Below are 26,906 nucleotides of genomic sequence, written 5' to 3'. Positions count from 1 at the left end.
GAGGAAGTATTAAAACACGGTCGGATTTGATAAGTGTAACAAATTTCTTCTTCTGAGGGGGTGCGGAAGGATAGAGAAATATAGTTTTTGAATTATCAGCACATTTTCATACGGCTAACCACATTGTATGGTCGCTTGTTAAATACTCCCTCCGTTTTTAAATACTTGCTTCATTTCTATTTTTTGCACTATTCATTTGTCCTACTTTGAATAATGTTTGTGATTTATACATAAGAAAAAATATAGTCTTGGGGGTACTTGTTGGAATCATCTCAATGAATAGATTATTAATTTTCAATTATTAGAATTTATACTTATTGGTAATTAAAGATATTATTGATCAAAGATTAACATCGGCATGCGTGTCCAAGAGAAATTGAGCAAGTATTTAAAAACGAAGGGAGTACGAAGTAATAGAGTAACCTTTAGAGCATCTTTAATGGCAAGCTATAATGCTTTTTAGCTTGCTTTTCCACATCAAATTTTAAGGTGTAACGCTTTTTAGCAACAAAGTGTTCCAATGATAAGTTCCAACATATTTTAGTTTGTAAAAAAATAAAATTTACAAAAATAAATAAATTAATGTACACATGTTACAATATGAGTGTAATTTATTTGTCTCTTTGTTAATCAAGCATGTAGCTTGTTTGGGCTACAGTAGTTTGCATGTTGTTCAATTTGTTATTCTTCAATGGTAAGCATGTAGCGTGAAATTTTTCTTATATTGCAAAAGTTTTTACAATTACTGACAAAGTAACCCCTTTCACAATGTGTAACCACTAATAACACTAGCAGTAACCCTTATAACACCAATTAAATAATCCCATTGTGGTTGTGTGGCTGTATGCTGACATATAAAAGTTAGTGTTGAATTATAAAAGACAGGAGTAAGTATTGGTAAATATATCTTAGTATCACAAAATATGATCATATCAAATGTGATTAATATTTTTTTGATAACAAAAATCCAAATATAGGAAACAAGAAAAAAAAAAGTACGTGTTTTTAATTTTCTATTGTTAGTTTTTAAAATTATCCCGATTTAATAAGTTTGGCTAATTTTTTATTCATTATATAACTTACGAAATATATCATATTAGAAAATCGACAACGATGTCAAACATTAGTTTTCATCTTTGTTTATAATCCTAAATATATATTGCACTTTGATCCCTCCACATACTTATAATATATGACCAAATTTGATCCCTACATGGCTGCATTTATATCACCAATTTTTTAGTGATTGCTATTTGCCACAATGAAATTACTCAAACTATAGTATTAAAAGACTTTTATGCCCCTTATTATTTTGAAAATAACATAACAATCCAACCATTACTAACTACTAACTTTGTCCTACCTTGACCATACTCAAGCCTTAGCTCCACATTGACTATTAGCTCCACCACCAATACCACCACCCACCTTGACTGTCCACCACCACGACTATTCCTTAACAACAAACTTGACCGATTTCACAACGGTGGACCACTAACATTGTACTTTTCGTCCAATAAAATGAGTCGACGACTGTCTGCGTTTATATCAGAGCTGAGGCACTTGGTGGGTACGAGTGTATGACAAACCTTCGACGCCGTCGAGTCAAGTATATGTCGGACTTTTTTTTTAATTTCCGTTGTACCCGGTCGCATGTTACATGTGACTATACCGCGGCGTAGTCGCATATAGCATGCGACTATACCGTGGCGTAGTCGCATATAGCACGCCGTGGTATGGTCGCATGTGATACGCGACTACGCCGTGGTATAGTCGCATGCTATACGCGACTACACCGCGGTATAGTCGCATACTACTCGCATGTAACATGCAACCGGGTAACATTTAATTATTTTTTTAAGCAATCCGCTTAATTTATAGTAATTAATTTTTAATAATTATTAAAAAAAATACACTTAATTTAATTAGTAAAATTTATGGATTAAAAAAAATTAGTAAATTTATAGGCTTAAATAAATAACAAATTTGCCAAAAAAAAAACAAGGACAAATGGGTCATTCAATACCGCAACATAAGTAATTCTATTGTGGCATTTAGTAACCCCCATTTTTTAGAGCGTCTAAAATTTTAGACACGTGATGAGTTTTACTCTTTCAGCCATAAGCAATTAATTATTATTATTTTCTTAAAATACAAATAAAGTCAAGTAGTACTTCGTACTTCGTATTAACTTTCTAAAAAAAATAGGGAAATTTCCTGTTTCTCATGGTGAGAAACAAATTTGTTTCTCATAAAGGCATTTTTGTGAATAAATCAACAACTTTTTCATTATTGTGGACTCCACAATTGAATAAAGTTGTTGATTTATTTACGAAAATGCCATGTGAGAAACAACATGAGAAACTGGGGCATCCAAATAAAATACTTCGTATCAAACTTAAGAGTACAAGGAAAATCCACATCTCACACAACTTGATTATAAATCTAACAAATACAGTTATACATTTTCAAATATGATCTAACAAACCAAATCATTGTTATTTCTAAGAACTAATAATAGTCACTTTTTCTTCTTCACTAGACTTAACTACAAAATTTCTTTTACTTAATTTATTCGAATATTGCTGCATGACAAGCACTGATGCAGTAGAGGTGAATTCAGATGTTATCAAAATGTCTCCGATAGGTCCCAACTCTCTAAACTCACTCCACTTAACTAAACCTATTGTCGGAAAAGATAACCTTGATTGACCTTTTCCGACCATATACAAATCAAAATCATGACCCATTTCCCTCAATGAAGTAATAATTTCCCCTGGACAATTAATAAATTTTTCAAGGTAGCATATCGATCTGTCATAACTAGTTTGCTCTTGAAAATCCATTAGAAATTCATTATCAACTTGGATTTCCCTTAACTTTTGTGCTGATATAGTAAGGTTTTCAACCTCAACATCACTATCACCAAAATCTAAATAGTCTATAGGTTGATCAATATCACTTAATTGTTCACCTTCTAGAAATCGAATCACTGTGAGGTTAACAGAGGAATGGCCTGCCATCCTCCAAGCATATGTCAATGCTTCGCGATCATCACAACCACCTATGTAAATCATTGCAATTTGAACTTGTTCACAACCTTGTCCATCATCACTATATAGTTCAGAAGAGGAAGACATAGAATCCACTCTTAGTCCACGATCCACGAGCAAAGCAACAGAACACGGTGCCACATCTAGCACATTTTGGTTCACACCTCCGAATTCTATGTTAGTGTCCTCTAACTTTCCATCCACCCCTTGTTGTTTATGAAATGGAAGGATTATAAGGGATGCATGCTTATCCTCGGCAAGACTGCATATATCCTCATGCATTGTATTAATAGGAGACACAACTGTAAATACTTTTAAAGAAGATGTAGAGTTACCATGTTGATCTGTATATTCAATGAACTCCTTGATTATCTGGTCCGACTCAGCCCTTCCTCGATCACAGAAAAGCTTGGAACCAAGGTTCCAAAAGAAAGACCCTTGAGATTCATGTTCAATAAGCATCGCGGGGGCATGGCCTAAAAGTTCAATAAGATGGGTTACATGAACTGATGCAGGGTGTTGGACCGTAATGTTTGAAATCTCTAAGAGGTTTATGATGCTGCGGACATTCCTTGTGCTATGTATACAAGTGATTAACTTAAGCTTTTCTGAAAAATTTGCTCCTTGTAAACTTCTTTGATCATACAACTGAGGAATTTTCCCTATACGCTTGCAAATGATTTTCATTATAGGTTCCACCAAAATTGTTGACAAAAATATTGTGATGAAGAGCAACGTATAAGAGTCACCTGATAAAATCTGTAAAACAAAAGAAATGCAAAATTTACCGTATTAGTAGGGCTGGTCATCGGTCCAAGACCGGACCAACCTGAATTGGACCGAAGAGCGAAAATTAGAATTTTAAGAACCGAAGACCGGACCGATTAAGTTAGGACCAAACCCGGACCGGACCGAAAGAATCGGTCCAAAACCCAGACCGGACCGCTTTGGACCGATTTACGAATTTTTTTAAAAAAGAATACTAATTTTTTTATAAAGTTTAGGAAAACACAAAAAAAGTATTGGAAAACTATGTTGTAACGTCATTTTTGCGTCTTTTTTTGTATGTTTAGTGCGAAAAATCTTATAAATTTAAAGTTTTCTAAGCTTATTAAAGATAATTTTAACCATTATTTAAGGTTTTACACATATTTTTAATAAAAAAACCGGTCCGGTCCAAAACCGGTTTTTATAGGGTTTTGGACCCGACCGGAAAAATGAATTTCAAGACCCGAAGACTGGACCGAATAATTCGGTCCGGTCCGGGGATGTCCGGTCCTTTTTTCCGGTCCGGATCGGTTTATGAACAGCCTTTGAGTTAACTCTACAAAATTACATCTTATAAATTACTAGTTTAAATCTCGTGGCATACCCGCTAATTTTAAAAAATTAATATAAACTTTTCAAGTATAATTGGTTATTTTACAAAAAAATTGAAAAAAAATTAATGAATATACACACTATTTTGATGTGAATTTTAATTAATAAATAAATAAATATTTTTATTAGGGAAAAAACATAAATACTTTCTTGAACTAAATAAGTTAAAATAGGTTGCAAATTATGTTAATATTTTCTATTTTAGTCATAAATGTTTGTGTGAAAAGGTATATAATTTTTTTTAAAAAAGTAATTATCTTTGTTACTATCCTTAGCTATATACTAAAAAATTATAATAATTAAGACATGTGTTATTAGTGATATGTCTTTTAGTATATATAGTTATTGATTATTGATGATTGATTGATTTACCTTTCGTTGACGTCCAATATTAAGGAGGACTAATGGAAAAAATCCCTTAGAACTTAGGAGAATCCCTAACGGAAAGCCGTCAACAAGTGGTACATTGCAGAAGAATCCAATTAGAAGAGTGCATAAAACTTTAGTTGCAACAGCCAATATTACAACCAAAACGTATTTGGAATTTACCAAGATTACGGAGATATCCACCCCTATTCCTAACACCACAAAATAGAGAGGCATCAAAACACCGTCAACACAATCTTCCATCTTCTCTATCAATGTTTTAGCTAGATTTCCCGGAGGAATAATTCTTCCCAATACATATGCACCAAAGATGAAATGACAACCAAGGTAGTCTGTTAGAAGCCCACAAGCCAATACCAAAAACAATATCATATGCACCACAAAATTGCTATACTTCTCACCCTCTGGTACATTAGCCGTAATCTTCAATATGGCGGGTTTGATTGCTGTACAACAAAACACTAAGTAAAGTACCATAAGGAATAATATGTAACATGTGGAAACTATGTTAATACTGTTGCGATCATTGGGAGACGCTGAGAGAGCTGTAGTAATATTAATGAGAACCCAAGTGCAGAAGTTATTCAATAAGCCTACAAATAGTGCTTCTTGTCCCAAGCGTGTGCATAATAGCTTAAAATTAGTTAATATCGGAGCCAAACTTGTAAATCCTGTCGCGGTTATAGTAGTCCCCCAATATATGCTTACGATCCCAACAATGTAAGATGTTTTGCCTTCCTTGATTAGCAATATATACAAGGCACATCCAATCACAAAAGGAAAGAAGACTACTAAGAAAGAGAGGTATAACATCTTGGTTCTACAATGAGAAATCGGAGTTGGATATACTTGTAGAGCTTTGATAAATGTTGCATAAATAAGCCCCAAATTTGCTAGCGCCTTGAGGATGGTGAATGATTTTGATGGCAGTATTAATTCTTTGAGTTGATAATGGATTTGATTCAATAGAGATGGACTAAGTATTAAGGATGTCTGTGAGAAGAAGATTATAATCACATTATGCATTAGACATGCATAAAAAATGCTATTAGTTTTAAAGCAAATGAAATATGAAGTATAGTAAAAATTCAACTAATCAATGGCTCAATGCAACACCATTATTTGAAATTTCAAAATAAAAGACAATTTTTTAAAAAAACATTAATACAATATTTAAATCTTCATCATTTCCTTAAGGTAATTTTACCTTCTAAAAAAATTTCCCAGGATTTTTAAGGACTTAAATAATGTAAAAAGAAAACTCAAACAATATAGCATTTTCAAATTACTTGCTTTTTCAGAAGGAAAACAATAATCAATTCGTAGAAAAGTAGCATAATAAACAAAAAAAAATTGATGAAAATATCTCATACCATAATATAAGATACAATCCGAGGTTGACCAAAACGTTGACAAAGGAGAAGGAGGCCATGATTGATGCCAATGGCTACAGCCATCTGTAGTACGAGATGTGGAACCGGTTCTTTTAGAGGATAAATTTTCAATCCCCAAAGTTGGTTATGATTGATTATATCGGCGTAACATATTTCATCAGGTTTATGGGTTTGATGGGTGTTATTAGGATTCATTTTTCCAAATCTAAGGACACATAATAGGAGCAAGATTGAATATATATGAGATTCATATGGAAGCTAAAACAAAAATAATCATATGAGATTGAAAAAATCAACTTACAATTGTTCAAAAAAAACCATTAATGGACATAGGGATGTGATTTGTTGTCATGGAAAAACCTGATTATTTATTTATTTATTTATTATTGAGAAAGTTGAAAATTATGAATGTGCCATAATTAGTATCATTAACGCCGTGTATGTTACTCTAATAATAAGAACTTGTTAATATTTGACCCGCTTTGACTTTTACACTATTCACCACCCAACCTTTGACCGTATTTTGTGAATAATATATAAGGAAAAATATATTTATGTTGGACCATTTTGAATTCGTCTCAATAAGTACTATTATAATATATAACTTTTATATTTTTTAATTATGGAGAATTAAAGTTATTAACTGTTAAAGTTTTGCATTGCCAAACGTGATAAAAGAAACATGTTAAGTAAAAAAGAACAGAGGAAGTATATATTAAGTACTAAGCGGGTGTTTGGTATGGATTTTTCATAGGGAAGGAAACGGAAACAGATTATCGTTTCCGTTTGAATCCGTTTTGTTAATCACTAAAGTAACTAGTAAGAGCATCTTCAATGGCAAGCTACAATGCTCTGTAGCTTGCTTTTCCACATCAATTTCTAAGTTACAATAATACTTTTTAAGCAACAAATTGTTCCAATGGTAAGCCACAACATATTGTAGTTTGCAAAAAATAAAAAATAAAACATAATAGATAATTATACACATGTTACAATATGAGTGGAGTTTGTCTCTTTTTCAATCAAGCATGTAGCTTGGTTGGGCTACAGTTGCTTGCATGTGCTCAATTTTTTGTTCTCCAATGATAAGCATGTAGCTAGGAACTTTATTTAAATTGCAAGCAAGTCTTTATAATTGAACCATTGGTGATGCTCTAAGGGTAACACTATGTATTACCTTCCCCCCTAAGTTGTTTCCAATCCGTTACCTATAATTTGATACAAAACGCCCCGTAAAACTTAATGCATGCATAACAATGTTCACCTTTATACACTATATTTAGGAAAATCATATACATAATAGGTTATGAATGAGCTATAGTTTGATGTTTACTGATAAATGCGTGTTACCTATTTCTTATAAATGAGATTATCAATTCACAAAATATCAATTTACACCAATTTTGTATTGTTTAACATTAATTATGCCATTCTTTTTTGTTGTCTTGTTTTTAAAAATCTTTATATATATTCCACAACAAATTAAAATACATTAATCCAATGTACATAAGAAAATATATTATTACTAGTATAGTTCCCGTGCGATGCATGGTTTAAAAATCAAAATTTTAATTTCATAAAAACGAAACAAAAATAATTCATTTAGTAAAAGTAGACATATTTACATTAACAAATTAATTATTAAAATTCTATTCACCAATCACCACAATAATGGTCAATATATTTTTACGGAATGTGATATGAAAATTATTTTATTGTTGTTATTTTATTCCTTTTCATTTTTTATATTGTTATTTTATTGATTAAAAACGAATAAAGTATGCACTACACAAGCTAAGGAAAGTCGTTTCCTGTTACCCGTAGTCTATAGAGGGATTCAAAACTAAAATTTTATCGTCATATTAATCGGTTCAATAGTTATGCAATATAATATCTATTTTACCTATTATAATCACCAAATCTATAGACATAATTTTATCATTATGCACTATACAAGTTAAGTACCCTTATATCTTATCTACATATACATATTTTGTCTAAGCATTGTGCTAAAAAAATCACATAACAGTCGCACAACCAAAAACTGAGTGAATATACAACACAAATATGTATGTATAAATCGATATTGATAAATAATATATGAATTAGCTAGTAATAACACAATTTTTTATATGCGGCCTGTAGTACCATGCGGCAAGGGTTACTTGACTTTCTCGGTCATGGGTTACTTAAGTTTTCGGGGTTACTTGAGTTTCTTGGTCAGGGCCGGGGTTACTCGAGTTTTTCTGTCAGGGGTTACTCGAGTCACAATTTTTTGAATGCGGCCTGACCGAGAAACTCGAGTAAGCCCTGATTGAGAAACTCGTGTAACCCCTGACTGAGTAACCTTTAACTGAGAAAACCCCTCGAGTAACCCTTGTCCAAACCCCTCAAGTAACCCCTAATCGAGTAACTCAAGTAACCTCTGACCGAGTAACTCGAGTAACCCCTGACTGAATAACTTAAGTAAGTTCTGACCGAGTAACTCGAGTAACCCCTGACTGAAAAACTTAAGTAAGTCTTGACCGAGTAACTCAAGTAATCCTTGACTTAAAAACTCGAGTAAGCCCTGACTGAAAAACTTAAGTAACCCCTAACTGAAAAACTCAGGTAACCCCTAAAAAAAAACTCGAGTAACCCCTGCCGCATGGTGTGGCTTGTTGCACCAAAAATTGCTATAGTAATAATGGACTTATTTACATTAAAAAATTAATTATTAAAGTATTCACCGACAATAATGGCTAATACAAATATTAAGGAATGTGATATGAATAGTACTTTGTCATTTGTATTTCTTATAATTTATTTCTTTTTTATTTTTTATATTGTTATTTAATTAATTGAAAAACGAATAACTTGTGAAAAAAAAACCGAATAAATTATTATGTTCTATTAAAGAAAAGTTATTTTCTATCTCCTGTGGAGGGAATTAAAACTAAAATTTTCTTGTCATATTAACCGGTTTAGGGTGTGAGGGTGTATTTTATTCACCTAATTTGAACTTTTCTCTTTTAATTATTAGACCTTAACATCTTATTAAAACTTATTCTAGTTGTAATTTGTACTTGGGAAACCTTTATTAAAACTTATTAAAACTAAATTGAATTTATCTGAACTTAATTGAACTTATTACACTTGAAATAAGTGAAAATAAAGTGAAAAAATAGACCCTGATAGTCGTACAACCTAATATCTATTTTACCCGTCACATTTACTAAATCTTTTTTTTTTTTTTTTTGAAGAATACTAATTAAATCTTTATTGACACAATAAGAACCTTATATCTTACCTACATATATACTTTCCTAAGCATTGTGCCAAAAACTTTTACATAGTAATCATACGATAACCAATTGATTGAATATACAACATAAATATATAGATGTAGATCAATATTGAAAACTAACATTTGAATAAAAGATACGGAGTATTTATTACTTGTAAGATTTATATGAATGAAAGACATAATTCATCATCAACTAATCAATCATGTTGGTAATGTATTTTTTTATGACCTGTATTCTTATAAATATGAATGAATAAAAAAAAATTATAGCATATAGGTATGTATAAATTATATAAAATTAAAATATGATGAAAATTCAACGATTATAAAAATGAGAATAATCTTCATATATTAGATAATATTTAATTATTAATTATAGAATTGTATGGAATATTTAATAGTTATCATGTATGCATAAATATTTGGAATTCATTTTCAATATTTAGAATCAATCACATTCAATCAAATTTATTTTTAAATCTATAAAATTTATATATTAAAAACTAACCAAAAAAATTATGTAATATATTATGAAAATTTTACATATCATATTACAGATATAAGATAAGCGAGTCATAAAATGACACTTGTTAGCTCTCATGGATCCACTTGTCATAAATTTTGGCATAAATTTTTCTTATTTAATAACGCAACTACTTAGTAAAGAATAATCAAGAAGAATATCATACATTAATAATACTCCAAAATATGAATAGATGATTTGCATTAAGTCATATAAAAAATACAAATATATAAATAGAGTAATATTTTTATTTTCAGTAATTGTTTACCATAATTGAATTTAGTTACTTTATCTTTTGTGCTTTATATATATATATATTTATTGTTTTACTATATTAAGAGAAGCGAATCAGAGACAGACATTTGTCAGCTCCACATTGATCCGCTTCTCTTTTAGTATAGTATATAGATAGATAGATAGAATAGATAGATAGATAGATGTGTGACATCGTTTAATCTGCCTCATAGTGCAGTTTCACAATATGACCTTAAATAAACGAGTTATAATAACATGTATTTAAACTATTTTTTCATTTATATGCGCATTGAAAACTATGAATAATGTTAATAGAAATAAACATAGGAAGTGAAGACAATGTGCCCTTCGGCATAATAGATTAATAGTTGGTTAAAATATTTATGGAGCTAATTGTTCAATGAGATCAATTTATCCAAATGCCTAGTTGGCGACCACTTTTGATGCATGAGAATATTATTTAGTTAGTCTCATCACAACTTATGTAATCTTAATTCAACCTATTGAATCACAGCTAAAGCACAAATTGATCAATTAAACGGATTAGGCAAATACTTTGTTCAACAATATCATGAGCAAAGCATTAGACGTTGGGCTTAGATGTTCCAAGTAAAAGCCCAATGTCAAAATACGAGTCGAGAGATCGTATGGCTTGATGACACACACAGCCACGAACGATGGCTTGTAGCCTCACATCATAGGCTAGATGCCAAGGTAAGACCTTTGAGAGCAACTCCAATGATTGTAGCTAGGAACTTGCTTGCAATATTAAATAATCTCTAGCTACTAGTTTTATTATTGGAGTTTGAAAATGCAATTAGCTTGGTCAAGCTAATAGCTTTGAAAAAAAAATTGCTAAAATAAAACAAATTAGAATAATAAAATGAAATTTATCAACGTAAATGAAGGAGGTGTGGTCCATTTAAACATGCAGTAAGTATTAGCTAGTTGCCTAGCCATTGGAACTAAAATGACAATTAGCTTAAAAGCTTATGTGACATGCCAAAGCTAATTTGACAATTAGCTTGCCATTGGAGTTGCTCTCATAGTCCCAATCGAGGCAACATCACACCATAGCAATGCCACAGACCTTGTGTCATAGTGTGCACCAACATTCCACAATAGCAGCCGCACAATCACGATGCGAGTCGACATTTGGCAAGGCCCAGGCCGCCCAGCAGTGTTGTTGCGCACACATGAGTGGAATGCATGACTAAGACTAGCTAAGACTATTGACACTATTGCCTAAAATGGTCTCGTGTATGGTTTAAAAAATGGTCTCGTGTATTGGTTGATTTTATTAAACGACAAATTTCAGACGTTGAACTTGCATGTGTCCATTGGTGCTCGTACCAAAAATATTGTTTACTCCAATTTTTAATAAAGGAAAAAAAAAGGGTGGAAGAAGTAAATAGATGAGAAGTTGCTTAAATCCTACCAAGGGTCCTTCCTTTGCCTACAAAATAGGATACCAACACCCCCTTACTATTCTTCAATTACTCGTAGTTATTAGTATTAATAAGAGTCTTATTATTTTGCCTACTTGAACAATAAATAAATAATACCCTTATTTTATTATCACCCACCTTACTAATTCTCCTATAAGTTTTGTTATGCAATGTTGGTAGGTTTAATATTTTATTTATCCAACTAAGAATTGATGGGAGGATCATAGAGCGTAAGATGAAGAGAGCATGTGAATTTGGGAAGAAGGTATAGTGAAGCAAGAAAAAAGTTATCCAAAGATAAAAATTGAACTTATACTTTAATTGAAAAATTGTTTTATTGGAAATTAATGGAGAATTACAAGAAGAAAGGGTGGAAATCGAATTTATAAAGGTCACGTGACTAGAACGGGTGGGTCAATGCTAAGCTAGAATATATGGTAAGATTGTTTTCGCAAAATTATTTTTGTTTAAAGTATGTAGTTGCTAGGATCTTTGAGAAGGTAATTTCCTGCAAAAGTGTTATATATATTATCTGGTGCTCGCAAATTTTAAACCAAAACCGTTTAACTGTCTGAAACAAATCAATTCAAATGAGAACCGAACCGATTAAAAATCATTTTTTTGAAATCGAAAACCGACCCGACTCGTATGTGAATGAACCCGAAATCGAACCGATCCGAATAACGTTACACCGTATAAGAACCGAACCCGTTAATGAACCGAACCAGTTCTAAACCGAACTGAAATCAAACCGAACCGAAAAAGAACCAAACTGTTTCTAACCCGAAACCGCTGTCAACCCGAAACCGTTTGAACCGAGATAAAAACCGTTTACATCGAACCGTTAACAACCTGCGACCCGTTTGCACCGAACTGTATATATACTGAACCGTTTATAAACCGAGCCGCTTGCAAACCGGACCGCTTATAAACGAATCGACTACAAACTGCTTACTATAAAGAGAATATTAAAATCAAGTTAAAAGGTGTTTTAAATGAATTTAATTATCATAGTACAAAAATTCTTCCTGCCAAATTTATATTTATTGAAAATTTATTATCATAGTATAAAATATCTTCCTGCCAAATTATTATCATGGTATAAAATATCTTCCTGCCACTAAGATTCCTCCTGCCATAAACAAAACCGCAAAAGAACCGAACCAGTTATAAATTGAATCGAAAAGGAACCAAACCAATAAACTGAACCGAAATTGAACCGAACTAGTTATAAACTGAACCGAAAAAGAACCGAACTGTTTTCAACCCGAAACTGTTTGAACCAGGATAAAAACCATTTACACCGATCCAGTAACAAACTGCGACCCGTCTGCACCAAACCGTTTACTACCCGGACTGTTTACAACCCGAACCGAATTAAAACCGCTCAAGAATAAACCGAAATCGAATCGAACCGATAACTATTTAAACTGAACTGGAAGCGACCCGCGAGACACTTAAGCCGATTTCAAACCGACCCGATTTAATACCGAACTGATTTCAAACCGAACCGAACCCAAACTGTCAAACCGTTTTGACAGTGCTAATATTATCCGATTATGCTACTTGCAATTAGAGGTGTCGAAATCACCCTCGGTCGCACCCGATCTGAAACCGATTCAAAAAACATCCGATTTAGATTTTGACTCGCATAGATATAATAATTTAGTATGACTCAACTGTAAAAATTAACCCGACCAGACCCGATCCAATCATCCAAATTGACACCTCTAGGCGCAATGTTCCGGGCAAAATATCAACCCAAGCTAACATATTACTATGACTAGTGGAAAAGTTTCCAAGGTATAGAAAACAGCCAAAACATATTTCTTATCTCTTAGACCTCTTCTATCTTCACCACTTCTCTTTCCACTAAACTGAAACCAAAGAAGATGGCAATGTCTCTTCAAATGGGTCTTTCTTCTCCTTCTCAACACCACCTCCTTTTGAAACCTACACATAGTAATCCTCTTTACACTGCTCGTAAGTCTAAACCTCAAATTTCTTTTACTCGTACTCGTACTACTACTACAGCACTTCTCTCATCTACCAAAGAAGCTGTTTTGAAGGATTTTCACCACAATAGAGCTCTTAAGGTATATTCTCTCTGTCTCGAATTAATTGTCATGTATGCAGAGTGCTATAATGAAATACTGCTAAAATTCTCATACTATGAAATTTAGTCCTTTTTTTTACAATAGTAATGGTTTTTGATTGAATGTTGTTATATAGCTATTCTTAATTATGGGAGGTTCGAATAATGTGACAACTAATTTCGGACAAAAAAAGCATTTGTTCAAAACTATCGAATTAATACACTTTTTTTTTTCCTTTTTTTTTTGTAGATTATCTCTGGTTTGCAGAATTTGGACAGGAACAATGTAGCTTCTGTTGTGACTGCTGCAGATAAGGTAATAGAATTTTCACACTAATCATAATCGCCTACATTAGCCAAGTTAAGTGAGCATATTGCTAAGGTTTGATACTAATATACACACGCAGGGAGGAGCAACTCATGTTGATATTGCCTGCGATCCCGAGTTGGTGAAACTTGCAGTCAGCTTAACATCCCTTCCGGTAATCAATCGCCTACTAACGGAATAATTGTCAAACACCTCAGTTCTTGAAGCTCTTATTAACAAACTAGTAGCTACATCTTTGCAGGTTTGTGTTTCTTCTGTAGATCCCTCAGCTTTCCTAGCTGCTGTTGAAGCTGGCGCAACAATGGTCTGTTATCAAAATCTCCAAGCCATTTCTTTCCATTACACAAACAAAAGCAAAAAATTACAAATATAATTGTTTAACCTCCCAAGGGGAAGCACTGAACAAACATTGCTTTATGGTTATTGCAGGTGGAAATCGGAAATTACGACTCATTTTATGAGATGGGCAGGATTTTCTCTCCTGAAGAGGTACTGTCAATAATGTTCTGAATCGGAAACCATCAACAGAATTTTGACATTTCTGTCTAACTTCCTTCTTCCTTTTAGTTTCGAAACTTTTGTTGCGACTGTAATCACATTTTATCATGCAGATTTTGAAGTTGACAAAGGAAACTAAACAAATCCTTCCAAATGTGACCTTATCGGTCACTGTGCCGCACACCCTAAGCCTCCCTGAGCAGGTAAATAAATGAAACTATTTTGTGAGTTGATGAGAAATATACTTCAAATATGTCTGATGCTTCTGCTGTTGATGATCGATCATACAGGCCAGGCTAGCAGAGCTCCTGCAGCTCGAAGGTGCTGATGTTATCCAAACAGAAGGGGGGAAATGTTCAACACCTTCAAAACCTGGGGTTCTGGGTTTGATTGAGAAGGTAAAATCTCATCATTATAAACTTTAGTGCAACAAAATGAACACCAAAAGGCATGTATCTTGAAAACTAAATTGCTGGTGGCTTAAACTGTCATAATTTCAGGCAACACCCACGTTAGCAGCTGCGTATTCAATATCCCGAGCAGTGACAATCCCAGTCATGTGTTCTTCTGGTTTAAGCGCTGTTACAGTTCCAATGGCCATAACAGCAGGGGCTGCTGGTGTTGTAAGTCAACCTTACTCCATTTTGTCAGAAATCTTCACTCTTTTGACAGTGTTCTTGAGATTAGGGAGAAATTTTCTGACATTATTAATTATTTGTTTCTCTTAAAAAACAGGGTGTTGGCTCTGCTGTTAACAAGCTTAATGATGTGGTGGCAATGATCGCTGAAGTTCGAAGTCTTGCTGATGCACTGGCCTCATCACAGAAGCAAGCGAATCTGGATCAAGAGAAAACTTTAAAGTGGCTGTGATTAGCATTGCCTAGTATATCATTATTAAGAGACACAAAGTTTCAGGTTTTGGATTAGCCTAGCAAAATTAGTCATTACCATAATTGAAGCTCTAACGTGCCAGGTTTTGAATATAATATTTACTACTAGGAGCAACTGCGTAAGGAATGAGACAGCAATTTCATACACATATTGAGGTTACAAGGTTATAAAATAGAGTATGGATATGGATCTTTAGTGATAATATTGTTTTTCTGTGTCTAGGATGTACGGAAAAAGTTGTCACTTTTCTTTCAATCAATAGTGTTGGTTTAATGTCAAATCTCCGCAACTCTTGTTATTGAGCTGAATGATAGGGGAATATGGAAATGACTTAGTTTATCATGAAAGGTTCTCCTATGGTAGAATCATATTTGTACATATATGACCAGCACAAAGTACCAAATAATATGACAACTAATTTGTGTCTCCAGGCAAACAGAGCATCGCATTATAATTAAGATAGTATTTGCATGACCCAGGTTCTCTATCCTATGGAGTACAAGAGATTCGTTATAGGTGTCTGGTAAATAAAAAGTAGCTTTTGGCAAGCTTTTTCATTAGCTGTCGGCTTTTTAACATCATTAAACAACCAAAATAAGTACCTCTTATTTTTAATACTTGTAACACACACGATTTTTGAGAAAGTGATTAGGTAAGATAAACCAACGAATTAAGTTATAAAACTTAAACTATAAGGTAAGATAAACCAACGAATTAAGTTATAAAACTTAAACCATAGTAGCTTATCACTTCTTTCTTATTGGTGGTAAAATTTTGTCAATTAATTTATTCATGGAAAAATTGATTCTAATAATCCCACCTTTGATCGATTCGCTGTTAATAATCCTACCTTTTGATTATTATTTAATAATCCCACTTTTATACGAGATTCTCTTCTGTCCCTTGTGACCGGTTACCTGTACAATGGGTAATTTTTTTTAATTCTAATTTAAGTGACATGTGTTATTATGTTATTGGTCAAAAAAAAATACAAAAAAAAAAAAAAAAAAAAAAACTCAGCCATCCCCAAAGCCACGGAAGGCAACCCGAAATTCCGACATTCGTCCCTTCCCATCCGGCCACCCCCTTTATCCTCTGGCAGCCCCCTTCCCCACCCCCACCACCACCGGGATTTTCCCCTCTCACGACAACGCCCCACCACCCCCTCCATCTGAATTTCTCCATTTTAAGGATAAAAACAATCCTTTCTTCATCATGAAACCACTCATAAAGCCTCGGAACATTCCGGTGGCGTAAACCCATTTGAATCTCCATGTCTCTCCTTAATTGATGATGCAGTATATACTTCTCATTTTCTCCTTAAATATCACTTTCAACACCACTATGTACTTTGCTCCATCAAAATCGAAAATTGAAAACATATTCAAAACAATTGAATAAATAAACAATTACTACTGCAAAATTGGGGAAAACCCCCTTTGTTTCACAAGCAAGGTAGATTTTCGATTTCGAAATCAGTTATTGACCAATTTCGCTTGATGCTAGTGTTTTGCGGTTGATATTGCTTCGTAGTATTTTGAATTGGTTGAGGTTTATTGGGGCTTTGAAGAGTTTTGCGGAGGTTTAGGGATTTTGGGAGCCATTGATAATGCTTCAGTATGGAGAGAGATTAAGGAGCAGTCAGAAGTTGGAGAAAGGGGAATAAAAGAGGAAAAGTGATGTGGAGGGGGGGCGTTGTCATACAGTGGGTCGTGAAGAGGGGAATATTCCGGTGGTGGTGGGGGTGGGAAAGGGGGTGGCCGGAAGTTGGGATAGAGAGTGGCGTGGGGTTGAGATACAGAGATATGGCTGAGATTTTTTTTTTTATTTAATTTTTTGGTTTTTATTTAATTTTTTAATTTTTACAATTTTCAACTAATCACAAAGTGACACATAGCATATTCACCTAATAAAACTGGTTACCAACTGTTAGGGATCAATAGAAGGAAATCGCCTATAAAAGTAGGATTATTAAATAATAATCAAAAAGTGAGATTATTAATGGCGAACCGGCCAAAGGTGGGATTATTAGAATCAATTTTTCCTTTATTCATTTACCTAGTATAATATCTTCCTTAAAGTGCGTATCAAAGTGGTGTATTGCAAATAAATGCAAATGGAGGAAATGTTTGGCAATGGGCTATTTGTTTGGCTAAAAAGTGGACTTTTTCGTGATATGAAAAGTTAGTCTAGATAGCCTTTTGGGGTATGCTTCTTGTTTTACATCTAAAATTACTCTTTTATTCTTGCTTTTCATTAATCAACAACTAACATACCATTAATTTTTTAAAAATAATTAATCATATTCCTTTTTGTTTCTCATTAGCCTTTTGTACAGTAAAGGCCCTATCACTAAATAATACTGCTGTCAGAAATCCTAATACATAATAGTAACAAAACAAAACAAGCCTAAAAAAGATGAGCTACATTCGACAGTAGAATCCAAAACTCTCCTTTCCCATCATTAAATACCAAAACATCATAATATAAATTGCAGGAATTGATAAGAATCAGAATCCCTCTATCACTTCCCCTAAAAAAATTGCAGGAATTGATAAGAATCTACCACAAAGTCATATATGGCACATAATTCTCGAATGAAGTAGCATCTTTGAAGACATTCGAGACAAATATGTTAGACCCAGAATGGCCAGAACCCCAAATTTGGCACACTGATCTTCAAGACATAAAAGAAACAAATCCTTGATAAGAATTCAGACTCTATGCCTTCAGAACAAGATCAAATATTCGAATCTTGATCATCAAACCATAAAACATGGTCCAAGACATGAATTAGCAAGGAAATATGGGTCACCCAATGAATTTTTCACTCATCAATGACATGTCCTTACTACATAACCACATCACACCATTTGTTCTGATTAATACAAAATAATAATCTGCTCAAAAATCATATACATATCTAACAGGCAGAGCTTCACTAACCGCTTACAAGTCAATGTACATTTTTTCTTCCTAGCTTACCAACCTCACCTTACATTCTGACATATTTGGCACCAATTTACTGCTCCTGCGCATATCATCTTCACTTCTACAATTTGTTATTCAAGATCGAAATCTGATTCCGAATTCTCAGATTCTGCACCCTCACCACTCTCCTGTAAGAAAATACAATGCTATATTAAGGCACAACGAAATCCAAATTTACATAAACTTAAAACTTAAAAGCAAGCAGGACAGACACAGGAATGGCTGTATAAGAGGAAGTATACCTTTCTTCTGATGTATTCTGCCATTGCCTTGTCAAACTTAGCTCGTTTTTCAGTTGCTATATCATAGTACTTCACTTTTTCCTGATTAAACCAAATAAACAACACATTGTCATGCATTTATGGCAAAGAAGCAAGGATAGATCACAGTAAGGAGTACCTGAAAAGCACTAATTCAATCACCAATTCATCCTATTATGAGCAACTCATTTAAGTGAGATATTATCTACGTCCCTAAATAAAGACCCCGTATCTCTAAAAAGTAAACTCATCTCATATAAAGACCAATTTCTCATTTTGGGTTACCTATTTAATTTTATTTTTTTCTTAACAATCAGAATCCCTCTATCACTTCCCCTAAGAACGATACAACTATTCCCACTACATTATTTCATATACAGCGTTGTAGTACTCGTCGAAAACCTGTGCTTTGGAGAGATAGGGTCTTTAAAAAGGAACAAAGGGGGTATAGTAATAAAATTTTGATCAATAACTGCCAATACATACCAAATATATATGACATTTGATTCATTTCACCCTCTCCTCAAACCCTTGTGGACTGAGTTGGGGGGTCGAGACAGTAGAAGTTTCTACATTGGTGAAGTGTAAGAGCCAGAAAAGAACAGAAGTCAATCCAAAATTTATGTTTTCTGACTCACTCTCTACATACAACTCGATATCCCGAACTTCTAGTAACAGTGAAAAAACAAATTCTCTTGGCATCGCCTTGAGATGGCCAAAGAAGGCATAAATTGAAACTTTGTTTTCCAATTCACTACTTAGCTCTGTTTAGGCATCAGTTCTGTAAGATCTTATCCTATTTCCGATTTGACATAGGCTGAAAGCATCGCACATGGAAGAAACTGACAAAATAAAGATGCCAGCCAGAAATACATAATGCAAGAATCTGTGACAACGTCAAACTTGAGGAAGTGACCCTCCGCAACATTTGTTTAACGATATAGATCCTGCATTGGGTGACTTATGAAAACATTAATGTATTACTTTATTAACCCTAAGGTCCCTAACCAACTGTAGCAGGAAACTTATGGTTGAAAAGTGATAGTAAAAGTATATACTACGTAATATCGACAAAAAAGCAATGATCATAGCATTGCAAATGCAGGGAAAAAGATATGCATACACATTACACACCAACAGTAGGAAATTGCAGGACATGGAAATAGCCTTTTCATGTCATTTTCCAGAACTGATTGAAATTTCCTCCCTTTTCACTTTTTTAGCACCTTACAAACAGAAATTTCACAGAACAAAATATTCCAAGAGATCATATTAGAAATGAAGACATTGGAATATGACAATTTCACATATATATGAAAATATTTTAAAATCAAATGGAAAGATGGACATCAGTCAATGTGGTAAGTTGTCACCCTTGAATAAACCTCACCAGACCCTAACTTAAGCGATAACTCACCAACAATAATCTTCAAGCTCATTCAGTAAACTGCATTGAACCTGAGTCATCTTTCACTTTTAACTTATTCTCTCCATCTCATTTTAATTGCTACAGTTAAACGGTGGTGCTGTCAATGGCTTCTTTGTATGTCAGAAATGAGCTACATGCACTAGACACTCTAAATTATGCCTTAGGTGAACCATCACCCCAAACAATCACTGAGTAGCACTTTTTCTATAAAAAAATACGTCGTATACATTTCACATTACACCAATAAGCTGTAAAAACAAACTTTTTTATAGGAATACAACATACAAATCGTAGTAATTTAAAATGCAGTACAAAAATTTTTGCTGAAGATTCAAACTTGCATTACCTCATAAGTCATAATCTTCCATTTCTCTCCACAAGCTTTTCCAATCTGTTGTCAGAAGCATTTCAATGTGACTCAAATTCACAAGTAAAAGCATTTAAAACTGAAAACACAAAACAGAAAATATGAAATATATCAGTTACATACATCACGCATAGATTTAACCTCTGGATTCTCATCCTGATATCCTCTTCTGAAGTCTTCCCTTGAGAGATAGAGTACCAAAGTAAGTAAAGACTAAAGAGTTTCAAATAAATTTAGCACTTTTCCAAAACAAATAACTAATCAAATTAAAAAGGCATCAAATATGATAGTCAGGTAAATAATCTCTGCATAAGTGAATGATAGTGTCAGACATCCACATGACCAAGCCATCATATTCGCTCTATAAACCTATAATTCCCCTAACCCGATAACATTGTTCTTAATAATAATACCGCAAACACTATAATTTAATCATCAATTTTCACAGCTAACAACTTGTTATAGCTTAAAATAACACAACCAACATCTACTACCTCAGATCCACAACTAACGGGTATCCCTACAGGCTATAGCTACATGTTGCCGAATAGGGCCTAACTTTGACATTCTGAGCAATGATTCTTCTGACTTATCTGGTGTAAGCCATAACACAAGGGCAAACCATTTTCACGCATTTTCATATGCTCAAAAATATAAGAGATGTTGATTAAAGTAAAATTAGAGCTTGTTAGTATCTGTTGTTCGAAGGTGCTGACAAATGTAGCAGTAGTATAGGCAGACACTAGTAGGTTTTTTTCTATTTGCTAACTAATACATGAAACTTTCTGCTTTAACTAATGCGAGTTTTACGATCCACAGTAGGCTAGTCATTTGCAATAAGAATTCCAAGCTTCTTTTGAATTCGTTTTTTCTTTCACTCGCCTAATTCTGTGTTTCTACGCTTAATTTTGTCACTTATTGTTAATTTTATATCTTAGTTAATAAAGGTTTTGTATTAGTTATTGCTCTTTTTTCGTTACCTAGTGGGTGCACACAATGTATTATTTGCTTTACTTATATGACATGTTGAAAGACCAAGGGCAGGTATCATATCAGTATAGGCTCTCCCTATATACCAATAAGAACATCACCCCAATTCCTGTAAGCTGCTTGTTATGGACCCGCCTTTCACGAAGTCAGCTCCGTCTCTGTTCAGGCCACCACTAGCGGCGGTCTCACCATCACTCTCAACTTTTCCGGTTAACGCTCCTGAACCACCGCCAGATCCACTACTATTGGCGCCACCCTTCTCAAAAAATCCTCCTATTCCATTGCCTACAAACACCTCAACTTCAGCCCTTTGCACGGTACTAAAATCTACCCAAACTGCATGAGCTTCGCCGCCAAATTCGCTGTTGACTCCACCCGTACCTCCACCGGAAAACCCATCACCGAAATCACCAATCCTTCCACCAGATATTTTTTTTCCCGCAAAGCTCTCAAATCCGCAACCCAATTCGCCGTCAAAGTTTCCTGAACAACCATGTCTCCCATCCCGGCCTGCCTCGCATACAACTCCAGTTGGGTTGAGTGTGAAACCCTCTGGTAAAGTGCTCACCCCACAGCCAGATCCACACGCCACCGGGTCTTGCACTTCTTGACTCTTCAGGTGTACTACCTCGCAGCTGGACCAGGGACCACAACAGTAATCAGATTGTGTCGTCGTTGAACGGAACTGGCGGACCAACTGAACCTTCAATATCTGCCACCCATTGAATGGTAGCCACCTGTGTTCACATTCGAACCACTGTAACGCTTCGCCGCAAAGCCCGATGATGGCAACCTTGAGCTTCTCCTTTTCATTCAACTGGAAAAAATGAAAGTAATCCTCCATTTGGGAGATCCAGTCATCTGAGTTTCTTCCATTAAATTCGTGAATTTGAAGCTCCTGCCGGATTCTCTTCTTCTCCTCGGGATCTGAAATTCCTTGCTCCCTTTTAAGGGAAATGTATTTAAATTCCTCATGAATCCATTTCTTCATGAGTCGTTCGCCATCTGTTCCCGCAAACTGCATTTTTTTTTTATTTATTTATTTATTTTATTTTTTTTTAAAATGCGGTGGTACAGACTGGTGGTTCCAGTCAACGGCAGCCCACAAGACCGCCTGCTCTGATACCAATTTGTTATGGACTGACTTAGGATTTTCTAATTTAAGGACTAATTAAGATATAAAAGCTTGATAATTTAGATTAATAATGGCAGAATTTGGATACAAAAGGATAGATTAATAGCTTAAGGCTATCACTCTCTTGATAACTTTAGGTTATCACTCTCCTAGTAACTTGAGGTTACTACTCTCAACATTTTCCTCACAATTCACATGATAGCTAATGCATACACTATCCCTTATTTATACTAAGGCTTAGTTAGGAATAAGGGATACTAACCTAAAAGTACTAAAATTCCCAAACTACCCTTGTTAATGTTAGTCTATTACACTGCTCCTACCTTGTGGATGAGGGTCAATTCTATAAGTACCCTTAATCCAATAAGCAATGACCATTGGCTTCTCTTTATGAAGAAAGAAATGTCAGAGATTTGATGAAATTTGATTGTCTATTATACATCAAAAGGCCAAAAAAGAATAACTTGTTGACTCCTTTAAAAATGAACACAAATACATGCTCTGCCTATCAATGGTATTACTATAACCAGTTGAACCGCAAGAAATTACTATTTAAGTTTTTATGTAATATATATTTTACAAACAACCAACTTCATATATAGCCCACAAAAAACCTTTGAAGAATTATCCTATTATTGATTTGTTTAAACCATTTGGCATAATTATGAGTTTCAAACATTAAGCATAGCCCATAAAACCAAATGCCTTCCCCTTCACTCGTACTTCCACACTATTGGGCTAGGTTTTGTGTGTCATATGTAACATTTGAAACTCACAAAAATCATCACATGGTGATGTTACTTGAAAATATTGTTCATACACACTTGGAATCAAAATCGTATAGCACATAATAAAATTCTCATTTTCAAGGTCCAGACTCCAGAGTATCCTACAAAAGCTGTAATTTAAAACTCAATTACACCCAAGCAAAATCTCATTTACAAGTTCTACAAAATCCTACAAAATCTATAGTCTAGTGCTTCACCACACTACTTTATCTACGCTATTAGAGAGTTTAGTTTACGCCTGAATACCATTAACTCATACTACCTCTGTTTTTTATTAGTTGACACGATTCTTTGACCGTGTTTTGTGATTTATATATAATGAAAAATATAATCATGTGGGGTGTTGTTAGATTCGTCACGGTATATATTTTCAAAATACCAACTTTTTATAATTATTGCTTATTGATAATTAGAGATATTAACGGCTGACTTTGTGCATTGGCAAATATGACTAAAGAAACGTGTCAACTAAAAAGAAACGGAGGAAGTATAAAAGACGGGTAAATATACTGTCCATTATCACATAATCCACATCTAAGTTGGTTACTGAGAAAGCTCAATGACACACCATTCCGTCGATGTAAGCATTTAACCATACCAAAATTGAAAGCATCAACCAAGAGCTTGAAGCTTACTTAATTCAATCAACTCCTTGTAAGAGGCAACATCATTACTTTAAACAAAGTACATTGAGATCTTGCCATTAACTAAGAGTACAGTATAAAAACCTAAGAATAAAGTAAGAAATTCGTAGGTCTTGTATACAATGTATTACTCAACCATAGCGATGGCAGAACTATTAAATTTTCAATTTTCTATTCACACTCTATGTTACTCGCACTCTTCATTTGATCATTTCACCTCACGTACCCGTGTCAGATCCTCGGACATATGGGTATGACACTAGGACACTTCACTTTTAGTTCAATATCATAGAATTTTTTTTCACAAAATAGCTGAGTTGGATGCTTGGACATGTACCCGTGTCAGACATGGGAACCGAGTCCAAGTAACTTAGCTTACACTACAAAATTTATCATTAACACGTTACGTTACTTACCATCTAAAATACAATAATTAGCACATTAGAGTTTATAAACAAACAACACAGGCACAATAAAATTCCTTAGTTAATTACCAAATTCCATATATATGTCAACTTTTCCATGGTTTGGCCTAATTTCACTCACAAACCTTCATACCAAAAAACTCATACACAACTTAAAATCACCCCAAAATAATTTATACAGAGTTAAAAACACATATAATAAACACAAGTAGAAATGAAAAAAATTAACAGAGAAAAAAGGATAGGAATTTACAAGAAGAAGAAAAATGCAGTAGGTGGCTTATTGGGTTTATTGGGATCAACTTTTTTCTTCTTTAAAGACGATTTTGACCTCTTTGATGAACTGGATCTTGCTTCTTTCTCACCTTCCTCTTCATCCCTCGATTTTCTCAAGGAATTTTGTGATAATGGTATCCTGAATGTAATTTTTCTAAAATAACAAAAAAAAATAGAAAACCAATTAACATGAAGTATAATAAATTAATAATTGCTTAATGGAGTATTGTTAAGCAGCTGAGAATGAGGGGACCATTAAGTGAAGGAGAAATACCTTTTAGGCGTTGTATTAGTTGTTTCACCATTGATTGAATTTGAAGTAGTAGATTTTGAAGCTCTTTTTGCCATTTTTTTCCCCTTCGCTTCAATTTTACGAGGGTACTGCTTATGCAAAGTATGAGAACTGTGCAAATTCATACCTTTTTTTTTTTTAACATGGGTATCATCGTATTGTTTAGTGCATCCAAGTGCACATTAGAGGTGGGCAACGTTCCGTGGGGTGGGTCGTATATTGCCGGATTTCGTCCTTAAGGTCCCCGAAAAAACAAAATAAACTTGTAAGCTCCTTTTATACTACTTTAATTAAACATATAAAGTAATTTCAAACAAAATATTGAACATAATTGTCCCTTAATAGACAAATTTTCTTTATTCTTATTTTTTATTATAGTTCTTTGTTATTAATTATGTTATTTTATGGTTGTGGCGGCCATGCCTGGCGTGTCGTGCTGGCAGGCCAAACTACCGTGTCGTCTGCGAGTTCGTGCTAGATTCTTGAACCATGTTCACGGCATGGCCCACGGCCCACTCCTCGATTTTTATAAAATAACCAAGGAAAGAGGGATAGAAATCAACTAACAACAATTTCAAATCAACAAAACAAGATAAACCTATCTCAACAATCACCAACATATATGAAATAGGGGTTCTTAATCAAATCTAACACAAAGCAAAGCTAGGATTAAGGTGCAACCACAAAGATTACAAGTAGCAATCACACATAAAGCGATTAATCACAAAGATTATGGGTAGAGAGAAAATCTCGCTGATTTCAAAATTAAGCAAAAGTTCATCCATAAAGAAATCTTAGCCCTATTTAAAGGCTTTACAAACAAACTCTAAAGTTCTTAAATCATAACCCTTGGATTACAAATGAAAGCCTAAGAGATTAAAAGCGAGCAAATAGAAACATAAAAGAAAAGAAGTTGTTCGTTGGAAATAGGACCTTGGGAGCGGTCGCTCTAAAGGGTAGGAGCAGGCACTCCTTAATACTAAACTTCAAGTGATGCCCATAGGAGCGGCCGCTCCATTGTAAGGAGCTATTAGGGGAGCGGGCGCTCCTTGCAACTACCTAGATAGCTCAACTTCAAACATTTATAACTTCTTCGTTTCTTGCTCAAATTGGGCATGTGCCTTATCGTTGGAAAGCTCTTGGACTCTACTTTCACCTCCAACTTGAATCAGCTGAAAATTCTTTGTAAAGAAGGAGATTTTGCTGAATTAAATAGTTGTATCATACATTGGTAAGTTTTTTTTCTTGGCTAACACATGGAATCCTTGGAGTTATATTCTAAGAAACAACAAAACTTATTCAAATTTGATGATAGCCAACCCCGAAGACTTCATTTGCTTGTTACAAATAGAGCAGTATTTCTATCGGTCAAATTTTCATCTGTTACAAATAGTAGTTATTTATAACGGGCAAAATTTCACCCGTTACAAATAGTAGTTATTTGTATCAGCCTTAAATATTGCATGTTACAAATAACCTTTTTGTACCAAATTTAATTATGCCCGTTACAAATGAGGCGTTACAAATGAAGATTTTTCCACTAGTGCCAAGAGGTGACCACCAAGGAGTTTAGCACGGATACGTGTCATAACACCTGGCATGTCTTTAACTTCCTCCACCATGTTCAATGCACCCGCGTCAAATCTCTCCTCTTCAAAAGGAATTGCCTTCAATTCCTAGAGGTGACATAAAACTCAAACCAAACCTTTCAATAATGACAAGCAATAAATCCTGCTTGACTTTTCAAAACACATTCAACCAATGTATCTAC

The 26,906-nt window shown here is 34.0% G+C and overlaps 2 protein-coding genes and 1 pseudogene across 2 annotated transcripts; 1 reads left to right on the top strand and 2 right to left on the bottom strand.

Annotated features, from left to right (window-relative positions):
• Nucleotides 1-2,504: 2,504 nt before the first annotated feature.
• On the bottom strand, nucleotides 2,505-5,297 carry LOC145637008 (cation/H(+) antiporter 15 pseudogene; annotated as a pseudogene).
• An 8,232-nt stretch (nucleotides 5,298-13,529) lies between these two features.
• LOC145636129 (uncharacterized protein ycf23-like) lies at nucleotides 13,530-15,836 on the top strand. Its single transcript, XM_081687589.1, has 9 exons — nucleotides 13,530-13,822; nucleotides 14,072-14,137; nucleotides 14,229-14,303; nucleotides 14,391-14,453; nucleotides 14,579-14,638; nucleotides 14,761-14,850; nucleotides 14,938-15,045; nucleotides 15,148-15,270; nucleotides 15,383-15,836. Exons 1-9 carry the CDS (start codon nucleotides 13,619-13,621, stop codon nucleotides 15,515-15,517), a joined length of 924 nt encoding a protein of 307 aa, XP_081543715.1. The 5' UTR covers nucleotides 13,530-13,618; the 3' UTR covers nucleotides 15,518-15,836.
• A 2,495-nt stretch (nucleotides 15,837-18,331) lies between these two features.
• On the bottom strand, nucleotides 18,332-25,324 carry LOC145634947 (uncharacterized). Its single transcript, XM_081686268.1, has 6 exons — nucleotides 25,118-25,324; nucleotides 24,821-24,997; nucleotides 20,709-20,766; nucleotides 20,565-20,609; nucleotides 18,772-18,852; nucleotides 18,332-18,657 (listed from the first exon to the last, which is right to left on the bottom strand). Exons 1-6 carry the CDS (start codon nucleotides 25,258-25,260, stop codon nucleotides 18,601-18,603), a joined length of 561 nt encoding a protein of 186 aa, XP_081542394.1. The 5' UTR covers nucleotides 25,261-25,324; the 3' UTR covers nucleotides 18,332-18,600.
• Between the last annotated feature and the right edge of the window lie 1,582 nt (nucleotides 25,325-26,906).

This window comes from Chenopodium album, chromosome 6, assembly GCF_948465745.1.
Source record: "Chenopodium album chromosome 6, dcCheAlbu1.1, whole genome shotgun sequence".
Classification (NCBI taxonomy): Eukaryota; Viridiplantae; Streptophyta; class Magnoliopsida; order Caryophyllales; family Amaranthaceae; genus Chenopodium; species Chenopodium album.
This window is presented reverse-complemented; position numbering and strand designations above follow the sequence as displayed.

Bases quoted from the DNA above. Each gene is read 5' to 3' on its own strand.
- LOC145634947 (XM_081686268.1), bottom strand. From the start codon at position 25,260: ATGAATTTGCACAGTTCTCATACTTTGCATAAGCAGTACCCTCGTAAA. The intron at 24,998-25,117 runs GTATTTCTCCTT...TTGTTATTTTAG, and splicing joins ACTAATACAACGCCTAAAAG to AAAAATTACATTCAGGATAC. The intron at 18,853-20,564 runs GTAATGCAAGTT...TGGTTTAATCAG, and splicing joins GGAAGATTATGACTTATGAG to GAAAAAGTGAAGTACTATGA.
- LOC145636129 (XM_081687589.1), top strand. From the start codon at position 13,619: ATGGCAATGTCTCTTCAAATGGGTCTTTCTTCTCCTTCTCAACACCAC. The intron at 14,304-14,390 runs GTAATCAATCGC...ACATCTTTGCAG, and splicing joins TCAGCTTAACATCCCTTCCG to GTTTGTGTTTCTTCTGTAGA. The intron at 14,639-14,760 runs GTACTGTCAATA...TTTATCATGCAG, and splicing joins GGATTTTCTCTCCTGAAGAG to ATTTTGAAGTTGACAAAGGA.